A 27959-nucleotide genomic window follows, 5' to 3' on the forward strand; every position below is an offset into this window, starting at 1 on the left:
AAAGTGGGGCCTGAAATGAGGCAGATTAAAGTCTCATGCAATAGCCAACTTTATTCAGAGCATCAGACAATGTATACTCTGAGGGTTAAGAAGAGTCACCCGAGTAAAGTGTACACTCGCAAGGACAAGCTACGCATGGCAAAAACATGATTTTCCGTATGGCACATGAATAATAACAGTTGAAGGGAACTCAGGCCTTTCTGCTACACCTGGGAGGAGCAGAAAAAGGCATTCCAAGAACAAGTCTGTGTTTTGAAGAAGCTGAGGTCACAAGGCTCTTGTCTTGTTTTCTTGGAGTGTTCTAACGAGCACTCAGAATTCTCACAGGACTCCATTCTTGGACTGTGTTCTGACACCTACCTATTGCTAAATTTAGAAACCAGGAAGGAGAGGGGGGCTCAGATACCATCACAATTGCTTCTGTATTAACTGTAGTATTTTCTTTACAGGTTTTTTTCCCCTCTAATGTCACAGGGCATTGTAGTACAACAACCTAGTTAACCTGCTCCTTTTCATGGGATTGTCTTATGATAATCAAGTTGTAAAACAAAAGAACTTGAATTACTATCTACCTCCATTGTGGATCTGGCTTATTCTTTCTCTTTACAAATCCTTTAAAATACTTGTCAGCCACCACAGATTCCACTAAAAACATGTAAGCTAAAAAGCTCATTTAATTCTTTTTCCTGTGAGCTTGGTAACTAATCTTTTAAAAATATGGCTGTTAATAGCCATGTGACCACCCTTACAAAGATGCATGCCTGCTTCCTGTCCTGTGCCCTGATGTCTTGCAGCTTTCTCCGCTGCAAATAGACACTCAAAGAAAAAAGCTGTCATGATAAATCCCCTGTAGGATCACGGGGCAAACACTCTAGTAGCTTTTAATAATGAAACACGTTATGTGTGGGGACAGAATGATAGAAATAACAACTGTGCTCTGTCAGCCCCCATTCCAGTCAACAGAGCTGACTCAGTGTCAGGTTATCTACAGTGGGGCAGTTTCCAGCGGAGGCTCCATATTTATTGTCTAAATATTAGAAACAGCAATCATATACTGGAATTCCATGTCTGGGTGGAAAGAATCTATACTGAAACCTAGATGGTTGCTTGCACAGGACTTAGAAATCTCCTTCAGTTGTGTAATCATTTCTAGTATGTTCTTCTGAGTCTCCAGTTGTTTGTGTGTGTGTGTGTGTGTGTGTGTGTGTGTGTGTGTGTGTGTGTGTGTGTTCTTGTTCCTAGCTATAGAATTTATAAATGCCACTTGATTCTGGATCAACATGAAATGCTTTGACTAAACTGAGGTTAGACTGGAGTGGCTGGTGGGAAGTCTAGGAGAATGGAACCCCCGACCTCTGTCTAGAAGAGAAACAGATGAAAGAGATCAGAAATGGAAGTCCTCTCACAGGAAAGCGTGAGAACTGCTCTGGCCTCAGTAATGACATGTCCCTGGCACTTATCTAAAACATTTAAATGGCAGATATTAAATCCCTACTTTATTTGCAAATGACTAGGGAAAGCAAGAGTCATTCTTCTGATGGTTTTGTGAAAAGGATAAAATTCCCTTTGCCAGAAAAAGAAACATTGCTGTTTAAGAACTCACCTAATAAGTATGTTCTGGAATAACTGCTCCATTTTCTTCTAGACGGGTGACTTCTAGACTGTTCTGATACTCCTCCAAGAATGTATTATATTTGACATTTAAAGGCTGCATACGTATTTAACCTCTCAGTTGACTTTTAACTACTACTGTTAATGAATCTACAATTATTAAAGAGTGTGCTTTTCCTGTCTCTTAACCCCTTCCATGGGTCACATTTGTTTGGGAAGGAAGAGATCAGACCCAGGATCTTGGGCATGTAGGGCAAGCAATCTGCCATTGACCTATACTCCCACGTATTCAACAAAACAAAACAAAAAACTATCTTCAATGAACAAAATTTTTTTATATATTTTAGATTTTAGTTTTATATGGAATTCTCAAAATATTCCTATAAAAATTTGAAAATAACACTTTTTTAAAAAATCCACAAAATTAAATATTGGTATTTTTTTATTTTAAAAAGTTCTCTGAGCACTTTGAAAGAACAACTTTTCTTACCGTAAAGGACCATTTTACACTGTAAATGTTCACAACTTATTAGAAACATATGACCTACTTAGTGCATAAAAATAGAAGCTTTGCGGCATCGTGTTGGTTGTTTATGAGTAAAGTACAGCCAGTTGCTGTGGTTCATACTCTAATCCTAGTGTTTAGGAGGTTGAGGCAAGAGGCTGGGCATTCATGGCCAGCCTGGGCTATGTAGCACATTCCAAGTCAGCCTATATAGCCCAACATGATCTCAAATGAAAACCAAGCCAAACTACCCTAAAATATAGTGAACAATTGTGCCGACAGATTATTGATTTATATATTTTTATTAGTCTAACAATGTATAAGAATGGAGTCCTTGAAACTGGTGGGCTAAAACCTTGGGAAGTAAAACATAAGTAATACGAAAGAACTGTTTATTTAAAACTTTGACCTGCTGTGAAGTAAGCCAGCATGTACCAAATAGACCGTGGGTCATATTCTTTTCAGGCTTAATGAAGCAAGCAACTCTGGGCCAATTGCCAGTGATGACCTTTGACTGCTCACTCATGGTAACAGGGACTAAGAATAAACCTTAATAGCCAGCCTCCAAGACACAAGGCAGGATGGTGACGAAGTGAAGCATCCTGGGAAGTTTCTGCCGATTGTGTCCAGCCTCTCAAGTCTGTGGAGTGTGGTTTAACAATGAGCAGCAACAGGACAAGTCACAGTACCGGGTGTGGAGTGAAGGGCCGCTTGTCTGCGGGGGAGCGGGGGACTTGTACAGAGCGCATACTGAAATGTACAGATCTCTATAAACTCACTTTAGCTGATAAACTTTTGACTCCAAACAGTTGCAACCCAGTTTGGCAAGCAGGGTGCTCTGACTGCCAAGCACAGAATGGAACTGTTTAGGTTACATGTGAACTCCTGGGTATGTTGTAACAGAGACATTTTATGATCACAGAGGGCATGCATTTTAGTCAGGATTCTTCTGTCAGGCATTTGCCGTGTAAACCTCTTGATGCTAATTGTGGAACGAAAAGCTTTGGGCCACCTTGAAGGAATTCTAGGCATCAAGTAAGCAAGCAGGTGGGAGGCCTGTGGGGAAGATTCTGAAATTGATCTGTGTCTGCTTGTAAGGTTAATCCAAAGATCTCTGAAGGTAAACCTGGTTTAGGCTGCTGAAGATGAAGAGGGTGGTTCAAGCAGGATGACCCACTGTCTCCTGTGTGGATAGGCAGGTGTTTCCCTACCAACAGCTGCAGCTGTTAGAGCCCTAGGCCAGGGAGGAGCATCCCAGCATGCCTGGAGGAGCATCCAGTGTGCCTGGAGGAGCATCCCAGTGTGCCTGGAGGAGCATCCCAGTGTGCCTGGAGGAGCATCCAGTGTGCCTGGAGGAGCATCCAAGAGTGCACTCATGTCTCCTGCAGGCCTCCCTCCTCCCATGTGATTGTGCCAGGAGGCCTTCTGCATCTGTGAAGGCCTTCCTGCTCATACCCTCTCTGACCAGTGGCTCAGTCTCTAGCACTTCCCTTTGCGTTGACATCTCCATTTTTTTCCCCCCTGCAGAAGTTTAAATAAGAGAAGAGAATCTGGTTGCAGGCTGTTTGCCCACAGGTATTGTTCAGGGTATTTTATGTGTTTTCTCTAATGTACTTCAAGAGTCCTCATGCTCTTGGAAACTATACTTCTAAGATGTACTTGTTCATAAGAGGTAAAAGTTTTTATGAAACACAAAGAAACCCATGTAAAAAAAAGTCTTCTCGAAGCACCCAGAAAGATTTCTTAAGCTTCATTTTGAGACACTGACAGGAGAGGAGAGAAGTAAACAGACGCAAGAAAGACGGCTCAGGATGGGTGAGGTTGGTGGTTTCATGAAATGAGAGAGCTTGGCTCCAGCAATCGCCTACCCTGAGACCACAGGGAGGCACATAGATGTGTCTAGACTCACATCTAGTAACACAGCAGAGCCTTTTAGTGCCCGTCAGGGGTGTTCAAACAATATTAGTCATGTGGGCTGGTCTTAGTCAGGGTTTCTATTGCTGTGATGAAACACCATGACCAAAAGCAACTTGAGGAGGAAGGGGTTTATTTGGCTTAGGCTTCCACATTATATGTAGTCCATCACTGAAGGAAGTCTGGGCAGGAACTCAAGTAAGCAGGACCCTGCCGGCAGGAGCTGATGCACACGCCATGGAGAGGTGCTGCTTACTGGCTTGCTTGCTCCTCATGGCTTGCTCAGCCTGCTTCCTTAGAGAACTCAGGACCACCAGCCCAGGGATTGTACCACCCACCACGGGCTGGGCCCTAACACATCAATCACTAATTAAGAAAATGCCTGACAGGCTTACCCACAGCCCAACCTCATGGCATTTTCTCAACCTAGGTTCCCTCCTCTCAGATGACTCCAGCTTGTGTCAAGTTGAACAAGAACTAGCCAGGCCAGCCAGGAAAACTGGCTTATTCTAAGAGCCTTTGCTGTGACGTTGATGAGCTGGGTCTGCCCACAGCTGGATTTCTACACACTGGCTTCAAAAGCATTAGCATTATGGCTATCTTTTTAAACCCAATTTCTGTCTCATCTCAGACTATATATATTACAGTTTTGCAGAGGTTGTAAGATCTCACCGAGGCATGAGTCATATTCATTGTCGTGGGTCTACTAATCCTGAAGATTCATCAGGCCTTGTTGTCTACCTGGGTTTTATGTGATTCATTCTTCATCTCCCCAAGTCTCTGCTTGGAGGTTTCCCTTGCTTTGTTTCTGTTTCTCCACATTCATGTTCATGGACCCACTTCCTTTTGCAGAGACTTGACTTTCTGCTGATAGCAGCCACTGAAAATTCTCTTGCAGGGCTCTCTCCAAACTCAGTAAATAACATCATTTTTCCAGCGTCTCTTCCGTCTCCTGCTTGGTGGGTATTTCATCACTGAGTTTGTAGTGGAAACAGTTACTAGTTTTTAAGACTGTTTCAACCAAGACAATTAGAGTCAACTTCTTGAATAGGTATTTTGCTTATTAAAATGTAAATCATAATATAAGTTAATTTAACAATTCAAGAGTTCCATGGGATTGGTACTTTATTAGTACTGTTCCCATTCTTTTTACATTTTTATTTATGAATTTCATACCTGTATGTATTGAAATAGGGTAATATCTAACCCCCATATTCACTGAAAATCCCTGCATATCCCCCATCATGCCCTCCTTTCAACTGCATTTTTAAAAATAACCCACTAAGTATAGTTAGAGCTGCCTTTAAGTGCATGGATGTGAGCCACCTACTGGAACATAGGAAACATATCAGTTGCCGCATCTCCAATAAAGAATAATTCTTTCTCTCAGAAATTGTTCATAGTCCATAGCTCCTTAGTAAGGGTGGGGCCTGGAGGAGATGGTCTGCCCTCCCTGTGCCCCTCTATGGTGGGACTTTGGCTGGCTTGGGCTTGTGCAGGTCACCATTGCTGTTATGAATTCCTTATTGCAATGGCTGTCGGGGCCAGAAAACAGCATTTTCCTTTGCCTCCATCCTCTGGTTCTTAAAATCTTCTCATCTCTTCTTCTGCCATGTCCCCCCAACATTGGTGGTAGTAGGGCTAATACAGATGTCCTATTTTTAGGGCTGAACATTGAGTCTCTTATTGACTGCTATCCACTGAAAAAGAATCTTCTCTGAGTGAAGTTAAGAGTAGCCAAGATCTGTGGGTATAAACATAAATATTTAAAGGTACTTTGGCATGGACATTTAGCAAAATAATAATAGCAGGTTCGACCCTAGTGCCTAAGAACTCCCCAGCCATGGGCTTTTGATCAGAATTCTAGTACTAGGTATGAAATTCCCCTCCTGTGCAGCGTGACTCAGATCCAATCAGAAGGGATTAATTATCCCATAATTATTATGCCACTTGTCTTAGGGTTGTTGTTGCTGTGAAGAGACACCATGACCACAGCAACTCATAAAGAAAATATTTCATTGGGGTGGCTCGCTTTCAGTTTCAGAGGTTCAGTCCATTATCATCACGGCAGGGAGAATGGCAGACATGGTGCTGGAGCTGAGAGTCCTTACATCTTGACAGGCAGGCAACAAGAAGTCAACTGACTGTCGCACTGAGTGAAGCTTGAGAACATGACCTCAAAGCCCGCCCCCACAGTGACACACTTCCTCCAACAAGACCATACCAACTCCAACAAGACCACACCTACGCCAACAAGGCCACACCTCCTAATAGTGCCATTCTCTTTGGGGGCTATTTTCTTTCAAACTACCACACCACTATTGTACTAGTTGGCACAATAAATATTGTAGCATTCATGGACCAGCATTGGGTAACACCTTTGGTGTCTTCTTCCCCTCAGCAGCCTGCATAGCACCTTCCAGTACTATGCAAGCTAGCCCAGCACAGAGCCAGTATCCTGGTCTGAGATTGACATCTCTGTATCCTGCAGCCAGAGCATGTGGTGTCTTCAGCAGGAGGGTCTTATTTTGTAGTTATGGTGGGTAACCAACAACAATGGCCAGAGCCTGTCTGTAGCACAAATCTTAAAAGGTCTTATTAATAAAAACAAACCTGGAGGCAGGTATTGGGATGACCGCTGAAAGATCAGAGAAGCAGAACAAGTCACAGCCACCTCACCTTACCAATTCCTCAGCTGATCCTGTTTCCTCAGACTGGAAGCCTTTGAATCTCATCTGAATGGATCTCAGCTGATCTGCTGCTAAAAGCCTAAAAGCTTAAAGAGGGCTCTAGTTCCTGGTCCTCACACCTTATATACTGTTCTGCTTCCTGCCATCACTTCCTGGGATTAAAGGCGTGTGTCTTTCCCAAGCAAGACATGAGATCTCAAGTGCTGGGCTTAAAGGTGTGTGTCACTATGCCTGGATATTTCCAGTGTGACCTTGAACTCACAGAGATAACCAGATGGATCTCTGCTTCAGTAATGCTAGGATTAAAGGCGTGTGCTACCACTGCCTAACCTCTATGTTTAATACAGCAGCTGTTCTGTTCTCTGACCCCAGGTAAGTTTATTGGGGTGCACAATATATCAACCACATCTGTATTGTTCTGGAGACCTCTGGGGCTTCCCTGACAAATTACTTGTAAAGAGATATCCCACACTGGATGCTTACCTCTCACCACACCAAAACTGAACTCCAGGTTCAAGAACCTCAACTTAAGACCTGATACTCAGAAGTTTCTAGAAGAAAAGGTAGGGAGCACACATCAACGTGCAGGCACAAATAAGGAGAACTGTCTGAATCAAACTCCAGTAGCAAAGGAAATATGACCAATAGTCGACAGTTGACATCTTGGGAAACCTAAAGCCTGTGTACAGCAGAGGAAATAGTGAGATGAGTGAATAGGCAGCTGACAGAAAATCTTTTCCAGATAGTCACCTGATAGGTTAGTGTCTAAAATATACAAAGAACTAAAAAAAAAAAAGAAGAAGAAGAAAGAAACCTAAACCATAAGAAAATAACCCAATTTAAAGATGGACTATGAAACTAAACAGAAAATGTCCAAAGAAGAAATACAGATGATTAGGAAACCCTTTAGAATGTGTTCAACATCTTTAGCCATCAGAGAGCTGCAAATCAAAACTTCTTTAAGATTCCGTCCCATCCCAGGAGCAGTGGCCATCATCAGGAACAGAAATGAGGAGTGCTGGTGTGACGTGGGGAAAGAGGAACTGTTGATAGGAGTGTAAACGAGTTCAACCCCTTTAGAGGTCAGTCTGGAGGCTTCTCCAAAGCTAGGACGAGAACTGCCATGTGACCCAGCTATACCATTCCTGGGCAAATACACAACAGTTTGTATCCTACTATACAGACACTTAGACATCCACACTCACTCCTGTTCTAGTCACAGTAGCAAGCAAACAGTCAGCCTAAATGCTCATTAACAGATGAATAGGTAAGAAAAATGGGGCATGGATACACAGTGGAATATTATTCAACTGTCAAGAAAAATGGAATCATGAAATTTGCAGATTCTATCTATTTAGATAGAACTGGAAAAAAAAAGATACTGAGTGAAGTGACTCAGAAAGAGAAACACTCCATCTTCTCTCTCATATACAGATCTTCATTTCAAGTATTGTATTTTGCATATTTAAGTTGGAGCACAAGTTGCAGTGTGCAAACCAGAAAGAGATCTAGGGGGATCATGTGAGGGGAGGAAGAGTGTGTTACAGGTGAAAGGAAACAGGAAGGTGGAAGTGTGACAGGGAAGGGTGTGGAGTGTGGAGGAAATCGGGGTGTAAAGGACAGGGCTGACCCAAAGGAAGACGGCACGAAAAACCACATGGGAGGCTACAATTCAATGTTTGCCCAGTTATGGGATCACAGGACCCATGTAAGAAGAAGGAAGAGGGGTAACAGTGAGTGTTGAGAGATTCAGCAGGGGGTGGGGAGTCGGGGAGAAGAGGGTAGTGGGCGGGTTAGCTAAAATAAGGATGTATGAAGAAGCCTTTGGAAACCTAATTATTAAGCTGATTTCAAAATGAAACTTTTAACAGCAACAAAAACAGCAAAGGAGTTAGAACAGAGTTACCCTGTGCGGGTGGACAAGGTCACTGTCTTTTGTCAGTTCTCCCCTCCTCCTACCCCCTCCCCCATACCCGCTTCTCTGTGTAGCCTTGGTTGTCCTGGAACTTCCTCTGTAGCCCAGGCTGGCCTCGAACTCACAGAGATCCGCCTGCTCTGCCTCCTGAGTGCTGGATTAAAGGTGTGTGCCACCGCCGCCTGGCTTGTCAGCTCTTACCAGTAGTTTTGTCTGGGAGTTTTCATCTTCTCTCGGCTGCTCTGCGGTTGTTCATTATCCAATCTGCCTCTCCCATTCTGTTTCTCACTTTGGTTTTGATCTGAAATTTAGAGGCAAGCCCAGTGTTCTTATCTGTCCGTTGGACTTCTTCAAACTTTGGTTGACTTTTTTGCCAGCAAGATATCTAGATGGTGCTGAGAATTTTGTGCAGTTCAGTAGCTTGCTTTCCTCATGTTAGAGGTCACTCACTGTAGATGTATGTGTCCAGCTGTCGTTATATCATACTCTTCCTCAATCCAGTATTCTTCATAAGTTCAGTGTATTTTAGGCTCTCATCTTACCACTTAGTGTGGATTCACTGCCTCTCAAATATTATGATATTCTTCATGAAGCCCTGTCATCTTCAGGGGGTGCCATCTTTCAAATGCCTTCCACTCCATTTCCTTTTGTTCCACAGTTTCTACAACATTTGATTGATTTCTAGAAGATCTGTGATTGAATATTCAAAGAAGACGTCTTTAGAAATAGCATTACTCTGCTTTTTGGGGTTTCTCCTGGAGATAAAATTGCTTCTTTGTCACGTTCTCATTGGTAAGGGAGCAGCCAGTCAGGACGCCTCCCTCCGACTGTGTTTGAGCCCCTGGTCTTCCTGATGCTGTCTCCTTACCTCGGAGTGCTAAATTTCTTCTTCTGTGAGTCTAAATGTGGAGTATTCTTGTTTGTCACTTAAAGTATAATCAGTTCGTAGAACTCCTATATTCCTTGCTTAAAAAAAAAAAAATAGTCTCCTCTTCAACAGTGGCTTCTAATGTTAACCACATCCACCACAAATGAGCCTGCTGAGTTTCCTTGGTTAAGTGATTTTATACTATAAACATCTGAGCTCTAATCTTCAGGAGTTGAAAATGCTGGAGTCTGTCAGTACATATGTCCATGTGTGAGTCTGGGCCAGCGTATAAATGTATACTGGTCTTATATAGTAAGAACCTATCATGTTTATTTACTTATTTAATTTTCCTGTCCCCAGTCTTTGGGAATGAGTATGTATGGAATTCTCCTCTTCTTCTAGAATATAGAAAGAAATCCAAAAGTCTACTGATAGTTTGGGTTTTGCTATCAAGCTGGGTCTCCTAATATCTTCAATTGATTTTGTTTCTTAATTAATTGTTTTACCCTGCTATCAACACAGATGGCCATACTTCTCCTGTGTGAGCTAGAGGGGAAGCTGGGTGGCCTGTGTTTCCACTGCTCATGGTAGTGTATGGTTAGAGCTGATAACTCAAAATCATGATGACAGTTGCTGTGTCTCTGGAACTTTCTGGAGTTTAGAAGTCATGAACCCTACTCAGCAGTTCATTCTTAGCAGCACACAGCGCTCTTGTTTTCCTTGGCTTTTTCTCCCAGTGAGTACTAGACGCACTCAGTCCTCACTGTGGGCTGATTACTCTCTTCTGTTCACTTGAGCCATAATTCAGTGGAAGCTATTTTCACTCCAGGAAATGTGGGTAGAAATTGTGTAATTGAGAACAATGTCATGAAGTGCAAATGGCTAGAATTTGATGTGCTAAGGCTGATGCAGAATGACTTGGTTGTACTTACAGGCAACTCACTGAAATAAAAAGGTTTAGAATGTTTTTTGTTTTGTTTTATTTTGGTTTTTTTCCCTACTTTTTGAATCGCATCATCATTACGGCTAACTGTTCATTAAATGATAATGATTTGTCTCTATAGAAAAAATCAGACTTAAAGTTTTACAATCTACATACATGTAATGCACTTAATGAAGTCATCAAGGAATTCCATGATATTCACATTTAACAGAAATATTTTTTCAAGTGTGAATGTAAATTAATTAATTGCTACCCAAATAGTTTCAGAAGAATCATGTTCAACCTGACTGAAGATAAACAATAGTTATTTAGATTTGGTACTTACAATTTGAGACCTTCAGAAAAATGACACCTCACCTGCTTGCTTAGCAAATCTTGTCAATATTGATGGTATGTAAACGGGATGAACAGAAATTCTGACTTTTTAGTGGTTTGGGGTAGATGGTTGGCTAGACCAGCATTGGGGATGAAATAGAGCTTAGCTTTGCTGAAACACGCAAGAAAGAGTAAACACTGAGTTTACTTCATAAACACTGAGTCCTTTTCTTAAAGCTGGTGCTGAAAAGCGGGGAGCAAAGATACAGCCATTCTGTAGCAGCTATTATACAAGCAGAAGAAACGAAACTATACTACAAATAATCTGTTATATTTCAGGTCCTCCGGGGAAACGAGGAAAGAGGGGCCGAAGAGGAGAGTCTGGTAAGTGACTGCCTCGTGTTCCGAAAGTTCTGGTGCAGGAGCTATGTTTGTTTCCATGAATCAGTGGTGCCATTCCTTGTTGAAAGGTGTGTGTGTGTGTGTGTGTGTGTGTGTGTGTGTGTGTGTGTGTGTGTGTGACTTTTATTCTAGACCTTGAATTTAAGAAAAGACCCTAATTTCCAACAAATTCTAAGAAGGAAGTATTGGCAAAGTGTTGTCTGTTAATAAGCACTGACACTCCACCCCTGGTTTTAGCTTGCTTGTTGACCAAAGTAAACCCATCTGTCCTGTGTTCCTTGGTGGGGTTCTCACTTGCACATGGCATGGCAACATGACCCCATGTGTCCTCTCTCTGGGTGAGCGGTGGGGGGGGGGTATTTGTCTTAGTACTTCAAGGAGAATACCTTGGAAAGCTCTATTATTTTATCCAATGGCACAGTTTGTCCACTGCCTTACCGTTCTTACGGACTGTGGGAGTAGCCCCTGTGTAGCCAAGGTGATGAGTGCAGTGTCATTAGTCTGGAGTTTCCACGTTGTCATTGAGGAAATGGAGCCATTGTCTGATCTGGCCAGGGCTATTACAATCCTTTGTCCTGACTCCCCACTTCAGTAGTTCATGATTTCAGGACAAATTCCTATAGGTAAAGTAAAGTAGAAAAGACCAAATTAAGATATTTCTGAAACCAAGATATAGCAATAAGTAAGGTCGGTTACTGCTCTTAATCTTAGTCTGAGATTTCAAAAGGGCCAGTATCCAGATGGCTTTCTTATGAGAACATCAGTTCTTCCTTTCATGGTGACTCCAGCATGCTCTGAAATGGGAGTTTCCACTATCGAATACTAGGATTTATCAAGATTTAAGACAGTCACTGGCCAAGTGTTGAAAAAGTAGAACCCTAGCTTGTCAGGAAAAGCAGGCAGCAGGCTGAATCTGGGCCGTTCCATTTCCTCTTCCCCTTTTAAAAAGGTTGCTAAAGTGAAAGGGATTATGAAAACTCATCACCTGGGGAGGCTGGCTGCTGATTTCTGAGTATCCTCAAGAGCCATCCTTAGGCCTCCCTGAGTGGAGCTGGCAGGACAGGGTTCAGAAGCGAGGCTTCATCCCATCCTTTAAAATTAAATGTCAAGGCCAGCCTGCAGCGTGATGGGACTCACTTTGGCACCTTCAGTTTGTTCTTGTTTGTTAGGCTTCCCCAATACCTGCCCCGACTCAGTGCTTCTCCCACACTAGCCGGTAAAAGAAATGATAAAACATTGTTGGAGTCAGACAATCACCTAAACAATCTTGCGTCAGAAGATTAAGGAGGAAGTTCTATAGACAAGATCAAAATCACTTCCCAACCGCCTAGTTACTTAGAGTTGGTGTTTAGAGCATATGGTGTGTGAAATACAGAAATGTTCTCAGTGTTTGCCTGTGTTCTGGTTTCAAGAAACCTCTAGAGACACCAGGCCTGGGCCTTTATGCATTGGGGACGCGTTGAAGGAAGGGTGTTCTTCAAGGGCAGCTTTCAGCAAATGATAGGCTTTGCTGATTTCACTGTTTATCAAGCTCAGTTCTCTGGAGAAGCCTGTCAAAAGCAGTCAAGATTCTCCTGACTCATATTTTACCTAAACTTGTAGGTATTACACAGTTTTATTTAAAGATCACAGGCCTCTCAGCTACACATGAGTGCGCTTTGGAGAACCCGAAAGTTCAAATTCTCAGCACAATTTGTGTTTGGGAATAAGTTTATTTTTTCTGTCATCTCAAAGGTCTGTGATGTTAGGGAAAGACTTAAGAATCATTGTGTTCTAAGTCTCCTTTGTGTTTCTAGCATTGTGATGTGGTTATAATGATTCATTGTCTATTAATTTTAACATTGATATTCACTAATTTCTCTTTCTCTTTTTCCTCCCCCCATCCTCGCCCACAGGTCCTCCTGTAAGTATTGTCTGATGATTTGAGCTCTCTACATTAATCAAGATCCACGTATGTTAAAACCTTGTTAAAAACAGATATGGCTGAAGCTTCATTCAGGAAAATGTGACTGACCTTTTATGAATGTTTAATGTGGAAAATAATTTCTTTACTACACAATTTTGGGGTCGTGTGCTATACTAGAATGCAATATTTGGGGATGGGCTTTATTTTTTATGTTGTCACACACTGATTATTCTCTTGAGACTTTGGAGTAATGTATGAAGCTTCTGGTTTTGCGTCTTTTTCCTGGAATTCTGAGGTTTCTTTTGCAAGCAAGTCTCCAAGCTATTTCACACTTCTTTTTTCATCTGTTTAAACTCGTGTCTGAGATATTTGGATTTGCCGGTCCACCAAATGTAGATGGCAACATGATCATGGAAGCGATACCCCCTGTGCGCCGCTGCCGAGGCCAGTCATCCCTTCGAAGGCAGAACTTCCTTTGAAGTCTGTTGGAGCCTTGCCTGCACGAGGAGGCTGAGACACGGCCCTTGGAGAGTTTGTGCTCCTTTCTTTCCCTGAGTAGGTCATAGCTGTGGCATTCCAGACTGCTTTGCACTCACAGGAATAGATTATCTTGTCAGCTTTGAGCTCGATGTGTTTTTGAGTAATATCCTGGATATCTGCTGTCTGACCCCGGTGTTTACATTGTGCACCGGGCCATTTCAGTAGCAGTGATCATTAGCCTTGAGATAGTTTCTCATCCCAGATTCTACATTGCCACTTTATCTGAGGCCGGCATAGTCCAGGGAGAGGGATTAGCACACACTTGTGGACTTGTTCAGAGGAAGCATTGGCTTCTAAATATCTTTTGCAGCCTTCCTGCTGTGTTCAAGGATGTGACATGAATCATGTTCACAATACTCTTGCTTCTGTGACTGACTTATCTGCTCTTGCTTAATGCTAGGTAGACAGCGTGGTCCAGGTCTAGAAGCCTTTACTCCCTGCCTACATATTTAAGCTTCTGTCTTTAAAACTCAAAACAAGACACGACTACCCCAGAGGAAACTCCCAGGGTTACCAGGGGAATGACATGTTCAAGGCTTCTTTCTGGGAAATTTGTGTTTGTCATACAGACTGAGAAGTTAATTCCCATGTCTGCCTGATGGTGACCTTTAAGATGGAAGCATTTCCTCTTTGGTTCATTAAAACAGCATGTGGGCATATTACTTACATTTGCTTGGGCTATCTTCTAGTCCAGATTTTCTGCTGAAAGGTTTTGTGTATCTTTTCTTACTATATATAAAGAAGGGAAGAACTTACTAGGTCTCGGCTATTTGGTATGCAATTGTCTATGCATTTTGTGCACAAAATTTCATTTTCATTCATACAACCCTCTGATACTACCAATGATGAAACTAAGGTTTGTTGAGGTTAATCCCATAAAGTTGCATAGTTAAGGGCTTGTGAATTTAAAATTCGGTTGGATACATCTGATTTTATATAATTTCAGCTTCCTACTTAATTCCTCATGAATTCTAAGTGTGTTATAACACAGGCCATTGTTATAAAAGTTAGGCAGACCATGGTTAAATCACATTCCCTGGCATTAATAATCACATACAAAAAAGCTTGGTCAGTCAATGTAAAATGGCCACATTATAAAGCAAGCATGACCCCCTCTCCACACACTTTACCTTGACTTTGTTTCAAACTAGTCGGGATGAGGGCAGCCAACTACTTCAAGGACATTAAGTTGTGGCCATGTGTTTTCATACTGAGTAAGAGATCATTCAGATTGTTCACATGAAGGTTGGATGAGAAACCAGCTGTAGTAGTTTAAGTGAGAAATGTCCTCCATAGGCTCAGGCATTTGCACACTTTCTTCCCCAGTTGGTGGCGCTCCTTGAGGAGTTAGGACGAACAGCTTGCTGGAGAGGGTCGGTCCACCTGTGTTTCAACCCCGCCTCCCACCATGGATTCTTCTGTCTTAGGAACTGTCATCCAGAAACTCCTTCCACAAATCACTGTTGGTCCTGGTGTTTTATCGCAGCAGTAGAAAAGTAACTGGCACACTCGTAGTTGAAAACCAGGGGAAGAAGTGTGTAGACTTCAGCCTCTTTGAATACAATGGAGTTGTACATTGTTGCTTATGATACTGTGCCTGGGCTCCTACAGGTAAAATTCTCATCTCGTAATGAAGTCCTGTTGAGCCTCTCATTTTTTAACCCTCAGATTTCTAAGAAGTATCTCTTGTCCATCTAATTTTGCTTTAGAATAAGTAGCTTTAGAGGCAATTTCTATAGTATTGCTTATATCCGAATAAATATTAATGAATAGTGGCACTGTTATGATTAGATAGACTTACTAGCAATGTATTTATCTACAGACAGCATCCAATTATTTGTGATGTTAATGTCTGATCTTATATTTCTTATTTTAAGCATCATTTTAGTTTTGTGTATAGTTTTCTTTTATTCTTTTCCATGATCTGGAATCTAAAGTTAATTCAATCCTATTTTTAAAAAATTTTATTTCCCTAATTGGTGTCTTTAAAATGTGCTCAGCTGTCTTCACAAGTAAGAAACTACTTCCTCTGCAGATATCAAGGTGTGCTACTATTTTAACCACAAGAGCCTTTGTTTTCATTCTGTATTTTTTATGTGAAGCCCACAGGTAGTTTGATAAGTTGATAGTCTTCAACCTATAGCAAGGAAGTCCTCCAGATGTCTCTCTTGCTGACCTCCTGGCATGCTGGAGCTTCTTATGAGCAGGATGCTGAGATGGAGACTCAACATCCTGCTGTGCATTTTTTCGTCCTTCACTTTTTAATTTTGTTGTCAGAAATACTCAGCATAACAGGCAGCATTGGGTACATTGCAATGATCCACAATGTGCTGACTGGTCCAGGGGAGGGTGGCAAATCTCATTGTCTTTTCTTCCTGCTAAAATGTACCTGTTCCTTGTTACTCTCTTGCAGTAATATTCTCCAGATTAAAAGAGCAAAATAATAAAAGCATCCTTGATGATAAAATTTATTGACTTCCCCTTTATATCTTCATTTGATATATTTTGAAAATCTTGGGTATAACCCACTAGAATGTGTGGGCATACCTAATTACATGCTTTACTTGTCACTTTCTAGGTGTTTTTTTGTATATTGAGGTTATTTATAATTTAAAACTTGAACTGCAACTTGAATGTGCAACCCACATATCAATTTACTCTACAATAAGCTGTTAAGCCTTAATCCATTTTGACAAAAATATTTATAAATAGATGAAATGGAGCAATTTTATGATTATAAAGTCAATTGGTCTGCTTTTTCTATTCATCTACTTTTCTTCTCATGAAAGTGACGTACTTTAGAATCCTGTTCTAAGGAACTCTGTGTAGATGCTTAGGCATCTAACTCTAACTCTGATAATACTCCAGTGATGTGTCTGACCATTGTGTTTATTAAGTATGAAATTATGCTTTCGGTTTTGGATAGCTTGTGAGTGAGTATGTGTGTGTTGGATTTTGAGACAGGTTTGCTCACTCTACCTGGAGCTGACCAATTTGTGCTGCCCATTGAGCTCCAGGAATTTGGTTCTCTGCCCTCCAGTGTGATGGTTACTCCACCCCCATGCCTGACTTTCAGTGTGTGTTGGGGAATCCAAACTCTGGTACCTGGGCACTTTGCAACTGAACCATCTCCAGCCCTGTTTCAGATATATATATATATCCTGAAATATGAAGAAAAGACTTAGATATGAATTTGGAAAATTACTTCAGGATTTTTAAAATGAGCAAACATCTCCCCCAGTTTTACAGTCTGTCTTTCTGTCCAAAAGGAAGTTCTACTCAAATATTCATGGGTCACAGAATCAAGCATGTCTAATAACTGTAGCCAGAGAGAGAGTCAGGAGACCCCTTTCTAACTGACTGTTTTACTTGTATGGGTCCACCAAGCCCCATAATTACTCTTGATTGACAGAGATATGATGTTATTGTTGGTAGCTTGAACTCTCTGAGGTGTGAAATCCGATGCCGTTACACAGCCTCTTTTGTTCCGTCCACCTTCAGCAATTGTCAACTCGGTTTGAGCGTTAGAATGTTGTTGACAGATGAGTGAGGCAGACCGAGCCAAGCTAAGCTCACTGTGCTGGTCCTGTGGTAGATGAATTAGGAAGAAAAAGTCTCTGAAGAACTTTAAGATGCAAAACTCTGACATCTCTACCTCATAATGAAGAAACAACTTAGGATTTCTCATTCTAGAGTAATTCTTCTCCAGATATAAGTATAAGTGACAGCACCTACTCATGTTTAGCCATTCCATGTATCAATGTCTATATCGCCTTAGTGACCAAGACTGACTAGACCCATTTTACAAAGGAAGAGACTGGGGGATGGGCCCATTAATTACATAATTTGTCCAAGAGCATACATCAATCACGAGACAGAAGTAGAATTTGAACCTAGGTTTCTCTCTCTTCAAATCTCATTTCCCTCCATGTTGCCCAAAGACGTTTTTCAGGCAAGTTGAGTTCTAGCATCACAGCCTTCTCTGTAGGTAGTGTCCTTGCTGTGCCTCGCTCTGCCTGCTGTTTTCTATCGGTTACTCTAAGTACTTTCTAGTTATCTGTGGACCTTGCAACTTGTACATAGGCTTTCCTGTTGTCACTTACTCAGAGCGAACTTACATGTGATGTGAGCAGTGTCAAGTGAAAGCACATTCCTTAAAAGGATAAGCTTTGCCTTTGAGTCAGGAAAGTGCGTTTGTGAAAGTTTTTAGAAAAAGCTCTTCTATGCTTTTGTTCCATTCTTTTCCTGTTACAGCAACACAGTAGTCTGACAAAGGCAACTTCCAGAGGTGGTGGCTTGTTTCCATTCATGCTTGCTGGACTCAGTCCATCATGGTGGGGAAAGCCAGAGCAACAGGAGGCGGAATCCCATTGCATCTGCAGTGAAGAGGCAGGGACAGTGGCGTGCCTTCCCACCTCAATGAATGTAATCAGGACAATCCCCCATGCGTACACTCGGCAACCCATGTCCCAAGCGAGTCTAGATCCTGTCAAGTGGACAGCGAACAGACCATCGCCTTTAGTGACCACTCTTTTTCCCTTTAATAGGATACTGTTGGAGACTGAAGACAAAACTGTTTGTCTTGTAGGAGGTGATCTCAGTATAAAATACCTGTATAGCTAGATAACCGCAACATTCACTGTAGCAATCCAAAGGAACAAAAACCTGGACAGTTAATTTAGGTTTAAAGGCTTCTAGGAATAGAGTTAGAAAAAATGGTAAGAGGCTGTTTGATTTTGCTTCTGTTATAAAATACCATGACCAAATCAACTTGGGGAGAAAGGGTTGTTTTTTTTTTTTTTTTTTTTTAATATCTTATAGTCTGTAATCCATAATCCAGGAAAATCCTGACAATAACTCAAGGCAGGAACCTGGAGACAGGAACTGATGCAGAGGCCATGGAGGGATGCTGCCTACTAGCTTGCTCCCCATAGCTTGCCCAGTCTGCTTTCTTATACAACTCAGGATCACCTGCCTAGGGTAGCACTGCCCACAGTGGTATGGGCCATCCAAAGTCAATCATTAATCAAGACCATACCCCACAGACTTGCCTACAGGCTAATCTTACAGAGGAGGCATTTTCTCAATTAAGAGTCTTTCTTTCCAGATGACCCTAGCTTGTGTGGAGTTGACATAAAAACTAGCCTGTGCATTTTGAGATCTTGTGTATATGTTCACCTGTAACTAGAGTTTTCCTGCATTGCCCAGATTCTCTGTGTGGTAGCCATCTTTATGTGGCTTATTTTTTTATATTACCTTTAGCCTATTGCTTTAAACTGCAGCCTTCTAAGCCTGAAACAGTGCTGTGGCTGCTGCCTCCGCCCACTTCAGCTTCCCAACATGGTGGTGGTACATTTTCCGCCAGCTCTGGGAGCCATCAACTCTCAGAAATAGTGGGTCTATGCTTCTATCAAAGCAGCGTGTAGCCCAGAAACCTCTTTTTTTGTTTTGTACTAGCAAAGGCTAAATCCACGACGCAGCTTAGTGTACCACTTGCAGAGACCTCATTTCCTCCAAACTGTAGGTCAAGTGCACATGCCAGAAACCCGTCATAGTAGCTCAAACACACAGGCTGCCACTAACTTGAGAGAAACAACTAGGAACTGTTTTTAGCTCCATTTTATAATCTTTTTTCTCAGGTTTTAGGTGGAAACTCGTGCCAACACGTTGGGAGCCATTTGTAACTAGAGTTTTCCTGCCTTGCCCACAGTCAGGACAAATCTGTCACCCGCCAGTCCCACAGCTGCTCAGACCCAACCAAGTAAACACAGAGACATATATTGCTTACAAACTGTATGGCTGTGGCAGGCTTCTTGCTAACTGTTCTTACAGCTTAAATTAATCCATTCCCATAAATCTATACCTTGCCTCGTGGCTTACCAGCATCTTCACATGCTACTTGTCATGGTGGCGGCTGGCAGTGACTCTCCCTGCCTTCCTGTTCCCTCAGTTCTCCTCTCTGTTAGTCCTGCCTATACTTCCTGCCTGGCCACTGGCCAATCAGTGTTTTATTTATTGACCAATCAGAGCAATTTGACATACAGACCATCCCACAGCATTTACCTCCTGCAATATAAGATAAAAAGGGGCCTATAATGGTGAACTCTTAAGAGAAGAGCCCAGCATCCTGTTTTTAAGTGGTTCAGGGTTACAGATGGCAAAGTTCAGCCCCAATTTGTTTACTTGCTTTCTGTATTCTTCTTTATGTAGGCTATAGTGCCAGATAAAGCAGACCTTTGAATTGTGCAAGTGGTATAAAGCCTACAAACTCATCTTCAAATTGAGCTAGCTCAGGGTGTGTGTGTGTGTGTGTGTGTTGTTGTGTGTGTGTGTGTGTGTGTGTGTTTAATGAGGAAGAACAAATAAATATATAAGTATCAGTGGTATTTTGCAACATTGTGTTTTCTGTGTAGTATTTATGCATACCATCAATTTGAGAATGGCTATAGCCTTGATATCAGATAAGAACTGAGATCTTGCTGGCTTGCCACAATGGACATTTGTTCCTTGTATGTGGTGTAGGACTGTGCTTATAAGTGGGACTCAGACCAGTGGAGACTCTGTCATCTTCACAGTCTATGCCGAGACTCCCCTGGGGTTGGACCAAAGATGAAGAAAGAGCAGAGGGTCAAGTGGGGGTGCTCCATATATCATCACTTCTACCCAGAAACGTGACAGGAGTCAAGTCAGCTGCTCACATAACTTCAGGGGATGTAGAGAATCATAACTGGACTCAAAAGGAAAGCTAAACAAATCAGGGAAGAGAAAAAAGAGGGAGCTAAAAGAGTGATCCTTTTAAATTAAAATATAAGGAGGAGAGGAAGGCAGTCTTACGTCTTTCTTTTGTAGAGATCAAACCCAGGGTCATACCACACTCTTGGCAAGTGCACTGTAGAGCTACATACACCCCAAGCTTCATTCAGAATTCCTAAAGACATTTAAAAGGGAAACGTATGGGATAGGTGGATATGTGCATACCATTCTGTTAGCAAATCCACTAACAAATGAGGTGATCCTGTCACCCCGTCCCGTTTTGCTTTCTTGTCACCAAATTCTTGGTCCCATGGCTGAATTCTTAGAACTGTTTGCCATGATGACATGTAGATATCTCATGGGACAAGTTAGAGAAGTGACTTTGTGATTTGTGAAACAGTAACTATTAATGGCAAAAAAGCTACTTTAGGGTTAAATGTACCTGCAAAGCAGCTTAGACACATTTTGAAAGCAATATTTTTAACAAGGTCGGATGAGTGATCTGAGTGATAGCTGTTTCTCATGAGCAGTTAAGCATTAATAATACCCAGCAGCGCATGCACACGAAGGGGACCTCAGTGGCTCCATTCTTCCAAAGCAGCCACTTGAAAATGCTGTGATTGCTCTGCACAGAGAATGGTGCCACCCAGTGCTGAGTCCATGGTCTCCATAAAGCACCCCACCACCGCCATACACACATTTAGCCAAAGCTAACTAAATGTAACGTTCATCTATGGATATTGTCCACAGGGCTCTGATATGGAAATACTCTCCTCCTTTCATTATTAAATAAACTTCAATTTTCTTTCTGGCAGAATTAAGAAAAAAAAATTCAGATCATGAAATCTGCTTTTGCCAGTTTCTTAAATGTTATTAACAAAATTATTAATGATTTTAGTACACATTTACTTTCACAAATCTTCCTGCTTGTGGTTAAAATAAAACTTCTTGTTTTCTCCTTTCTAATGCCCTGAAACTACTCACAATGTATGTACTTCTAACTCACGTTGCTGAGACATTATTAAAAATTATAGTGGTCAACATAGAAACAAAGAGATGTAGAGGCAGGAGGATGCCACATGATTGTTAATAGCTAGTTCATTAAAAGATACTTAAAGGATAGTGCCGTGATTGATTTACCAAGGTTGCTCTGAGCATCCAGGGCGTGGCTTCCCCTCTGCCGTGTAGAGAGCGTGAAATGGCAAGTAAGACATGGCCTTGTCTCCAGAGACGTCAGAATCCGGTAGAGAACAAAACACAAACTGATTTGATGGGGAAAGAGCAATATCAAAGGAAAAGCAATACGATGAGGAAAGAGGCGTGTTCGTGGCACACCCAGGCTCAGTGAGAGAATAGTAGGGGAGAAAACGGTCCAGATTTGATCATGGAGGGGAGCCAGGGTATGTCTGGTCAAGGTGATTGTCTTCTACATGGCTTTTTTTTTTTCCCAAAGAATTTAACGTTTAAAAGTCTTTGAGGTACAAGGAAGAGGGACATCAGTGAAAACAAAGAACAGGTGTGTTAAGTCAGGCAGGAGCCCAAGGATAAGATGAGGAAGAGTGAGGAGACAGACTGAGACAGAGGCGACAGAGGACCTTGCGTGCCAGGCTACGTCATCTGCCCCAAAGTGTGCAGTCTCAGTGGAGTTAGGCAGAGCAGGCATGACCAGAGGAACGTTTTAGAAGAGCACTCCTGCAGAGGACCTCAGAGGGGCGAAGGGAAGAAAGAAATGCTTCGGTGTCACTCTGGGAGATACTGTGCAGGAAAAGGCCTGAGTCGGGGCATGGCAGGTTTTGTTGCTGTGGCAGAGATGACTGGCAGATATCTCTAACTGGGAATTCTTAATTTGGGTAAGTTTTCAGAGATTTTCCTGTCATAGCAGGGAAGGTATGGCAGATGTGATGGCTTATGTTTATTTTCAACTAGATTTAATTTAGAATCACCAGAGAAAACATGGCTGTGTCCATAAGGATATTTCCAAGAAGGTTTGAGTGAGGTAGGAGGAATAGGGCCGTTGTGGGTGGCACCATTCCCTGGGCTCGGGTCCCAGAGGCCATTTCTCTCTGCTTCCTGGATGTGGATGTAATGTGACGCCATGCCCTCTGAAAGGAGGAGGGTACCTTTAAACAGTGAACCAGATTAAACCTGCCACCGCACCCACCCACTCCCCGGAAGTTGCTTTTATACAAACAATATGGCCACAGCAATGAGAAGATTGTAGTTTAGAACAGCTGTTCACAGCATGGCCGCCAGGCGGAGAGCATGCCTGTGCTGGGATGCTTTCTCATGTTTCTACTTCTGTTCCATCTGGGCTCCCAGCCTATGGGATGGATGGCCCACATTCAGGGAAGACCTTCTCTCTGGTTAATCCTTGCACAGACACACCCGAAGCTGTGCTTTACTATTCTAGCTGGGTTTCCTCAACCCAGTCAAGGTGATAGCAAGGTGACTCATCACAGAGGTGCTATAGGACTTGACCTTATGATAAGGTACCTGGAAGGTTTATGACTGTATAGAGGGGAGGTAAAGGGTGGTCCAGGGAGATACATGGCTTCATAGAGTAGGGGATGAAGGGTGGCCTGGGAGAATAAGTTAAAGCTCACTCCCTGGGGAGAGCAGAGGAAGGCATACAACAGCACCTCAGGAAAAGCGACCTTTTATGAAGACATGTATTTCCATTTAAATTTTTTTTTTGAGTTTGGAAAACTGGAAAGATGTCAGAGTGGAGGTACTTACCAACTTCCAGAGGTACCAAGCTCTTGCCATTTTAACCAAAAAGGATGGTTTGCTTGGGCATTTTTCTCTGTGCACTGGCATGGTTGGAGTGCATGATACCCTGCAAAATGGATAATGAGATTGGAAACAAAAAATGGATGCAGTCTAGTAGAAGGGATCTTGTTGAGTCTCTAGAGAAAAAGATCCAGGAGGACATCTGAATATGTACATCTAAATATGTAGAGAGTTATTTTATGGAAGTGGCTTACAAAGCTGTGGGTGTTAGCAAATCTAAAATCTGTAGGCATGTCAGTGGGCTAGCGTACATGCTGTCTGGGGGAATCCAAACTCAGTTCCTCATGATTGCCCAAGGAAGTAATTTACTAACTGGCCCAACTTCCCAGAGCCCTCAGATGGGATTTCTACATTTCTTCAGGTAGCGTATCTTATGCAGGGAATCTTGACTTCTGTTATCAGGGCCTTTAATTGATTGGAGCCTACGTCCTATTGAGAGTAATAAGCTTTACTTAAGAGTCATTCAGAGAAAACACAATCACATCTTAGTAAATATCTTCACAGTCCCATCTAGCTGGTGTTTGACCAAATGCCTGAACTCTACAGTCCTGTTATTATAACATAAAATATTAATCATCACTGCACCGAGGTCTCCAAACAGACCCTGCTTCTCAGACCTCAACTGAATATACACCATGTCTTGTGTTGCTTCTTCCTCTGTAGCTGTAAACACTTCCTCCACCTTTCTTGATGCCTTGACTTAATTAAGCTTTAATATTCTATGTTAATAACCTTCACTGTGGCTGGGAACTGTAATACACACATGTGACTTGGTGAGCATTCTTGGGTGATAACGCACTATATTGTTGGAAGTTAGATACCAGAAGCCCTCTGCATAAACAAACTTCTTTGGACCAGGTTGAGGGTAGAGCCACTGTATGGGTATAAAAAGAAATACTTTCATTAAGTTTGAGAGCATGTTCATGTTCACTTAGGCAATCAAGAGTAGCATACTCTTTCATTTGGCTCATGGCCTCTCCAGTCATTGGTGTGGGACCAGATGTGTGGCATCAGATGTGTGTTCCCTCCCATCCAATAGGAAAAGAGTTGGTTAGCCCCAATATAGTTGTTCCACGGTTGCTCCCATGGCTGTATCTTGTCTGTCAGGTTAGTATGCTTGCAAGGATAATGTCAACTGGGTGACACTGTTAGTGAATGCCTCCCCAAGGAGCCTTCATAGCATCCTTTAGTGCTAGAGGCACCAGTCATTGCCCTGCTCCTCTTGATAGTTCTTAAAGGAAACAGACTTATAGAAGATGGCTTCTATGTGATACGTGGGTAACAATAACCAGAATGCTCATATTTGATCTCTTTGTTGCAAATAAATCCCATTTACACTTTTTAAGGAACAACAACAAGATGGTCTCTCCTACTTGGCACATTTCAATATTGAACATTCCTGTACATCTGGCATTTGAAAACCCATGTTTAAGAAGATGGAGGTGATTACAGTTCCACTGTGCAGAGACCATGTTACCAGGGAGAATAAAGACAGCTTTGAAGCAGCAGGGGCTGGCCAGGGAAGAGAGGCATCATTCGGAGGTACCCAAAGGCCGTTCACCAAGCCAGAGAAGCCAGGGCTGCCTTTTCCCAACATTGCTCCATGTGTGTGCCTCATCTCCTTCCTCCTGGCTCTGGACCCATTCCACCTCCCTGTGTTCTGTGGGTAGAGGAGAAACCTACAGGCATACCCACAAAGTGGCTGAATCACCATTTCCTTCTGTGAATACACAAATGAAATCCATATTTGTATAACAAGCCCACAGAAAAAGAGGGGAAGGTTTGGCAGGCATGGTAGAAACCCAATCTGGAAACTACAAATTTAAAAACAATTATTTTAAATTTCATATCACAGACTTCCTTTTGGAGGCTTCCGTTCACTGCATCTATATTAGGATATCCTTCTGGGAGTGGAAACAGAAGCATTTCAGAGCTCATGGACTTTATAGGCTACATGAAAGCATACTCGAGTCCTGTACTGCAGATGCACTCTTTTATTCTGATATATAATTTCATTCAACAGTAGTAGACGTACATACATGGCCTATTGATTTGCAGTTTGGGAACAATTTCAACTTGCTTGCTTCCAGAGAGCATTATTAATAGCCGATGGCATACAGGTCCAGGCTTTTTCACAGGTGAGGGGGGAAGTTGAAAGAGTGGGCTCCAGAGCACGCTGCAGGCCCCCAGATAATTTACTGCCTGTCTGTGGTAGTGGCTGAATGTATATATCTTTCACCATATGTAGCCTTTCATTTAGACTTCTAATGCATGGTTCAGAATAAGAACCAGTTTGTGAAAAACCCTCCCTTGGAGTGGAACTAATTAACTTGGCTGGGTCCTTTCAGCTCCTTTGACTATTACCCAATATGCCCTAGGAAAATCTCTGGATAGGAAATGACCTAAACTTCCACTTCCAGTTGTGGGGATTATATATTTGGATGGCCTCTCCACCCCTTGCCACCCATTTACTTTGCATATTCAAGTTAATCTTCTAGCCATTGAATAGCCATGCCTAGTAAGCTGGCATTACCACTACATCCAGACTTCGTACATTATATGGCATGGATTGAAAAAGAACTGTTTCCAAATTCTTGTATTGTTCACTGGTTTGAAAGTTGTATGAAAGATGGGGATTTATTCACTTTGCTGACCAGGTCCCCTGGGTTTTATTTGTTAAGAATGTTATTTTCCCATAGGCATTAGCTTCCCCTTTTAGAGGGGGAAATGCCCCCTTCCTTTAAAATTTAAATTTAGTGATGTTAATAGAATTCAGAAGAGAGCTTGAAGATCATACACCAGCTGATGGCAATTTCAGATCACTGGAAATTTTTAAACAAAATGAAAAATTGCTTGAGCTCATATCAAATATCATAATTTATAGGAAACTCGTTATAGAAACTGCATAGTTCCTATAATAGAAGTTTCCTATGTGCAGATATCTAATCAAAAACACAAGGCAAATGAACTATGACCTGAGTCAATGTGAGGGTAAGATTTTATTTTGTCATTAAAAATGTACCTAAAAAGCAGGAAGTTCTCTCCTTTTCATTTCCAGAACTTCCAGTACTTTCTAAAAGTCTGACAACACACTTGATACTAAAGCTCATAGACTTCTAGGATTCAATTCTGTTAAAAATATGAAATAGAAAGCTTTCACTCATATAAATATTACTGGAAATGCATTCATTCTGTTGCATAAGGATAATGGCAACCTAGATGTAGTCCATGGTTGGACTTTGAGTCAGTTATAGTACATTCACTACACTGTGAACCATTTAGGCTTCACAGACCTGTGGGGAAGTGTTTGGTAACAGTCAAGGAATGGTTTACACCAGTGCTTCTGTGTGGAGGCTGGATATCAGCATCCTTTCAGGACGGAGGTGCTTCTCTGATGCACCGTGATTTTATTGGCTGCCAGGAAATATGAACAGTGGCAGACTAAAATCATTATGATAAATCTCTTATCAGAAGACAACTATAAATGTTTTTAACTTGCTTACACTCTGAATGGTATCTAAATGGCATCTTAAATTATAGATGTCCAAACTGCTTACTTTAAAATTACAACTAAAACCATCTAAAGATTTGACTTCATCCATTACAGTGATCATTTTGAGCTCAATGGTGTAATTACTTATATGTATATAAAACTTCAGCTCCATGCTTAAACATCCAAATATGTGTATGCATGTGTGCTATGTATGTACATGCACATAGGGGAATGCTAAAAGCCTCATAATAGAGTGTTAAGTTTTAATATTGGACACAAAACCTTTTACCTTTAATACATTTTAAAATATTGCATCTATAGAAATTGACTAAGATATACTATCTCTTCAATCAGAATGCCTGGTAGTTCAAATTTTTCTGCCAAGTAGAAAAAAAAAATGTCTTTTAGAAGAATCTTTCCCTAAGATTTTATCTTCAAACAATGGAAAAACACTCAAATTATACAAACTCCAGTAGATAAGAGCCCTAGATACAGAGCTCAGGTTATCGCCTCAATTTTTAAAGTTAGAAAAAGCAATGTGCATCTCAGATGGGAACTAGAGGAAGGATGGTGTCATGCTGACCCAGGAGCACTCTGTTGAGAAAGAAAGACGAGGGACACAATAGCACACAGCATGTTGCTTCTGAATTGATTCCTTCCTGGTGCCCCGGTATCAAACAGTGCTGTTCATCAAGTCTTCATGCCCACACCTGCTGCCCAGCTCCAGCTTTGACTCTAGTGTCTCTAACACATTTTCCGGGATTTCATTTTCAGTTTTCTGTCTTCCTCTCCTCTAGGCTGTTCTGGAGCGACACTCAGGATATAGGAGAATGTGCGTTCTGTTTTCGAGGGACGAGGGTTTAGTTTCTTAAGAAATAATGTGTAGGTAAACATGGTTTTCAGTTTTCAAGTAGCCATAAGCTGGTACTTCACAATGGAGAACAAGCCTTGCTTGGTTAAGGATCAGAACAGCACCATGAAAGAACTTACTCTTTATGTAGGATTATCCTTTAATTACCAGATTATCGCTTAACTACTTGAGTTAAATCTCCATATTTTGTTAACTCTGTTTTACCTTAATCTAAATAATAGAATTGGGAGAAAATGTGGGAATTTACTTACTGTTGAATTGAGTTTAAATTGTTGGATAATTTAGTACTATTTTTTCTTTTAATGTTCTTTTTTGATTCAAATATAATTTAGACAAGGTTAATGTTTGTATAAGAGTGAAAATTTATTACATGGTGACATAAGATTGGATGAGGAGTGTTTAGTATTGGGATATTGCTATAAAGTACTTTTCTGCTAAGGTTA

General features: G+C 41.7%; 1 protein-coding gene across 17 annotated transcripts in view; it reads left to right on the top strand.

The window, feature by feature from the left end:
• Positions 1 to 27959, top strand: part of Col25a1 (collagen type XXV alpha 1 chain) — a 404038-nt gene that overhangs the window by 197910 nt on the left and 178169 nt on the right. For all 17 annotated transcript variants that reach the window (XM_037207099.1, XM_037207100.1, XM_037207097.1 and 14 more), the window contains exons 3-4: positions 11101 to 11145; positions 13059 to 13066. In XM_037207099.1, coding sequence (XP_037062994.1) covers positions 11101 to 11145; positions 13059 to 13066 — 53 coding nt within the window. The remainder of the gene's footprint in view (positions 1 to 11100; positions 11146 to 13058; positions 13067 to 27959) is intronic.

This window comes from Peromyscus leucopus, chromosome 6, assembly GCF_004664715.2.
Source record: "Peromyscus leucopus breed LL Stock chromosome 6, UCI_PerLeu_2.1, whole genome shotgun sequence".
NCBI classification, from domain to species: domain Eukaryota; kingdom Metazoa; phylum Chordata; class Mammalia; order Rodentia; family Cricetidae; genus Peromyscus; species Peromyscus leucopus.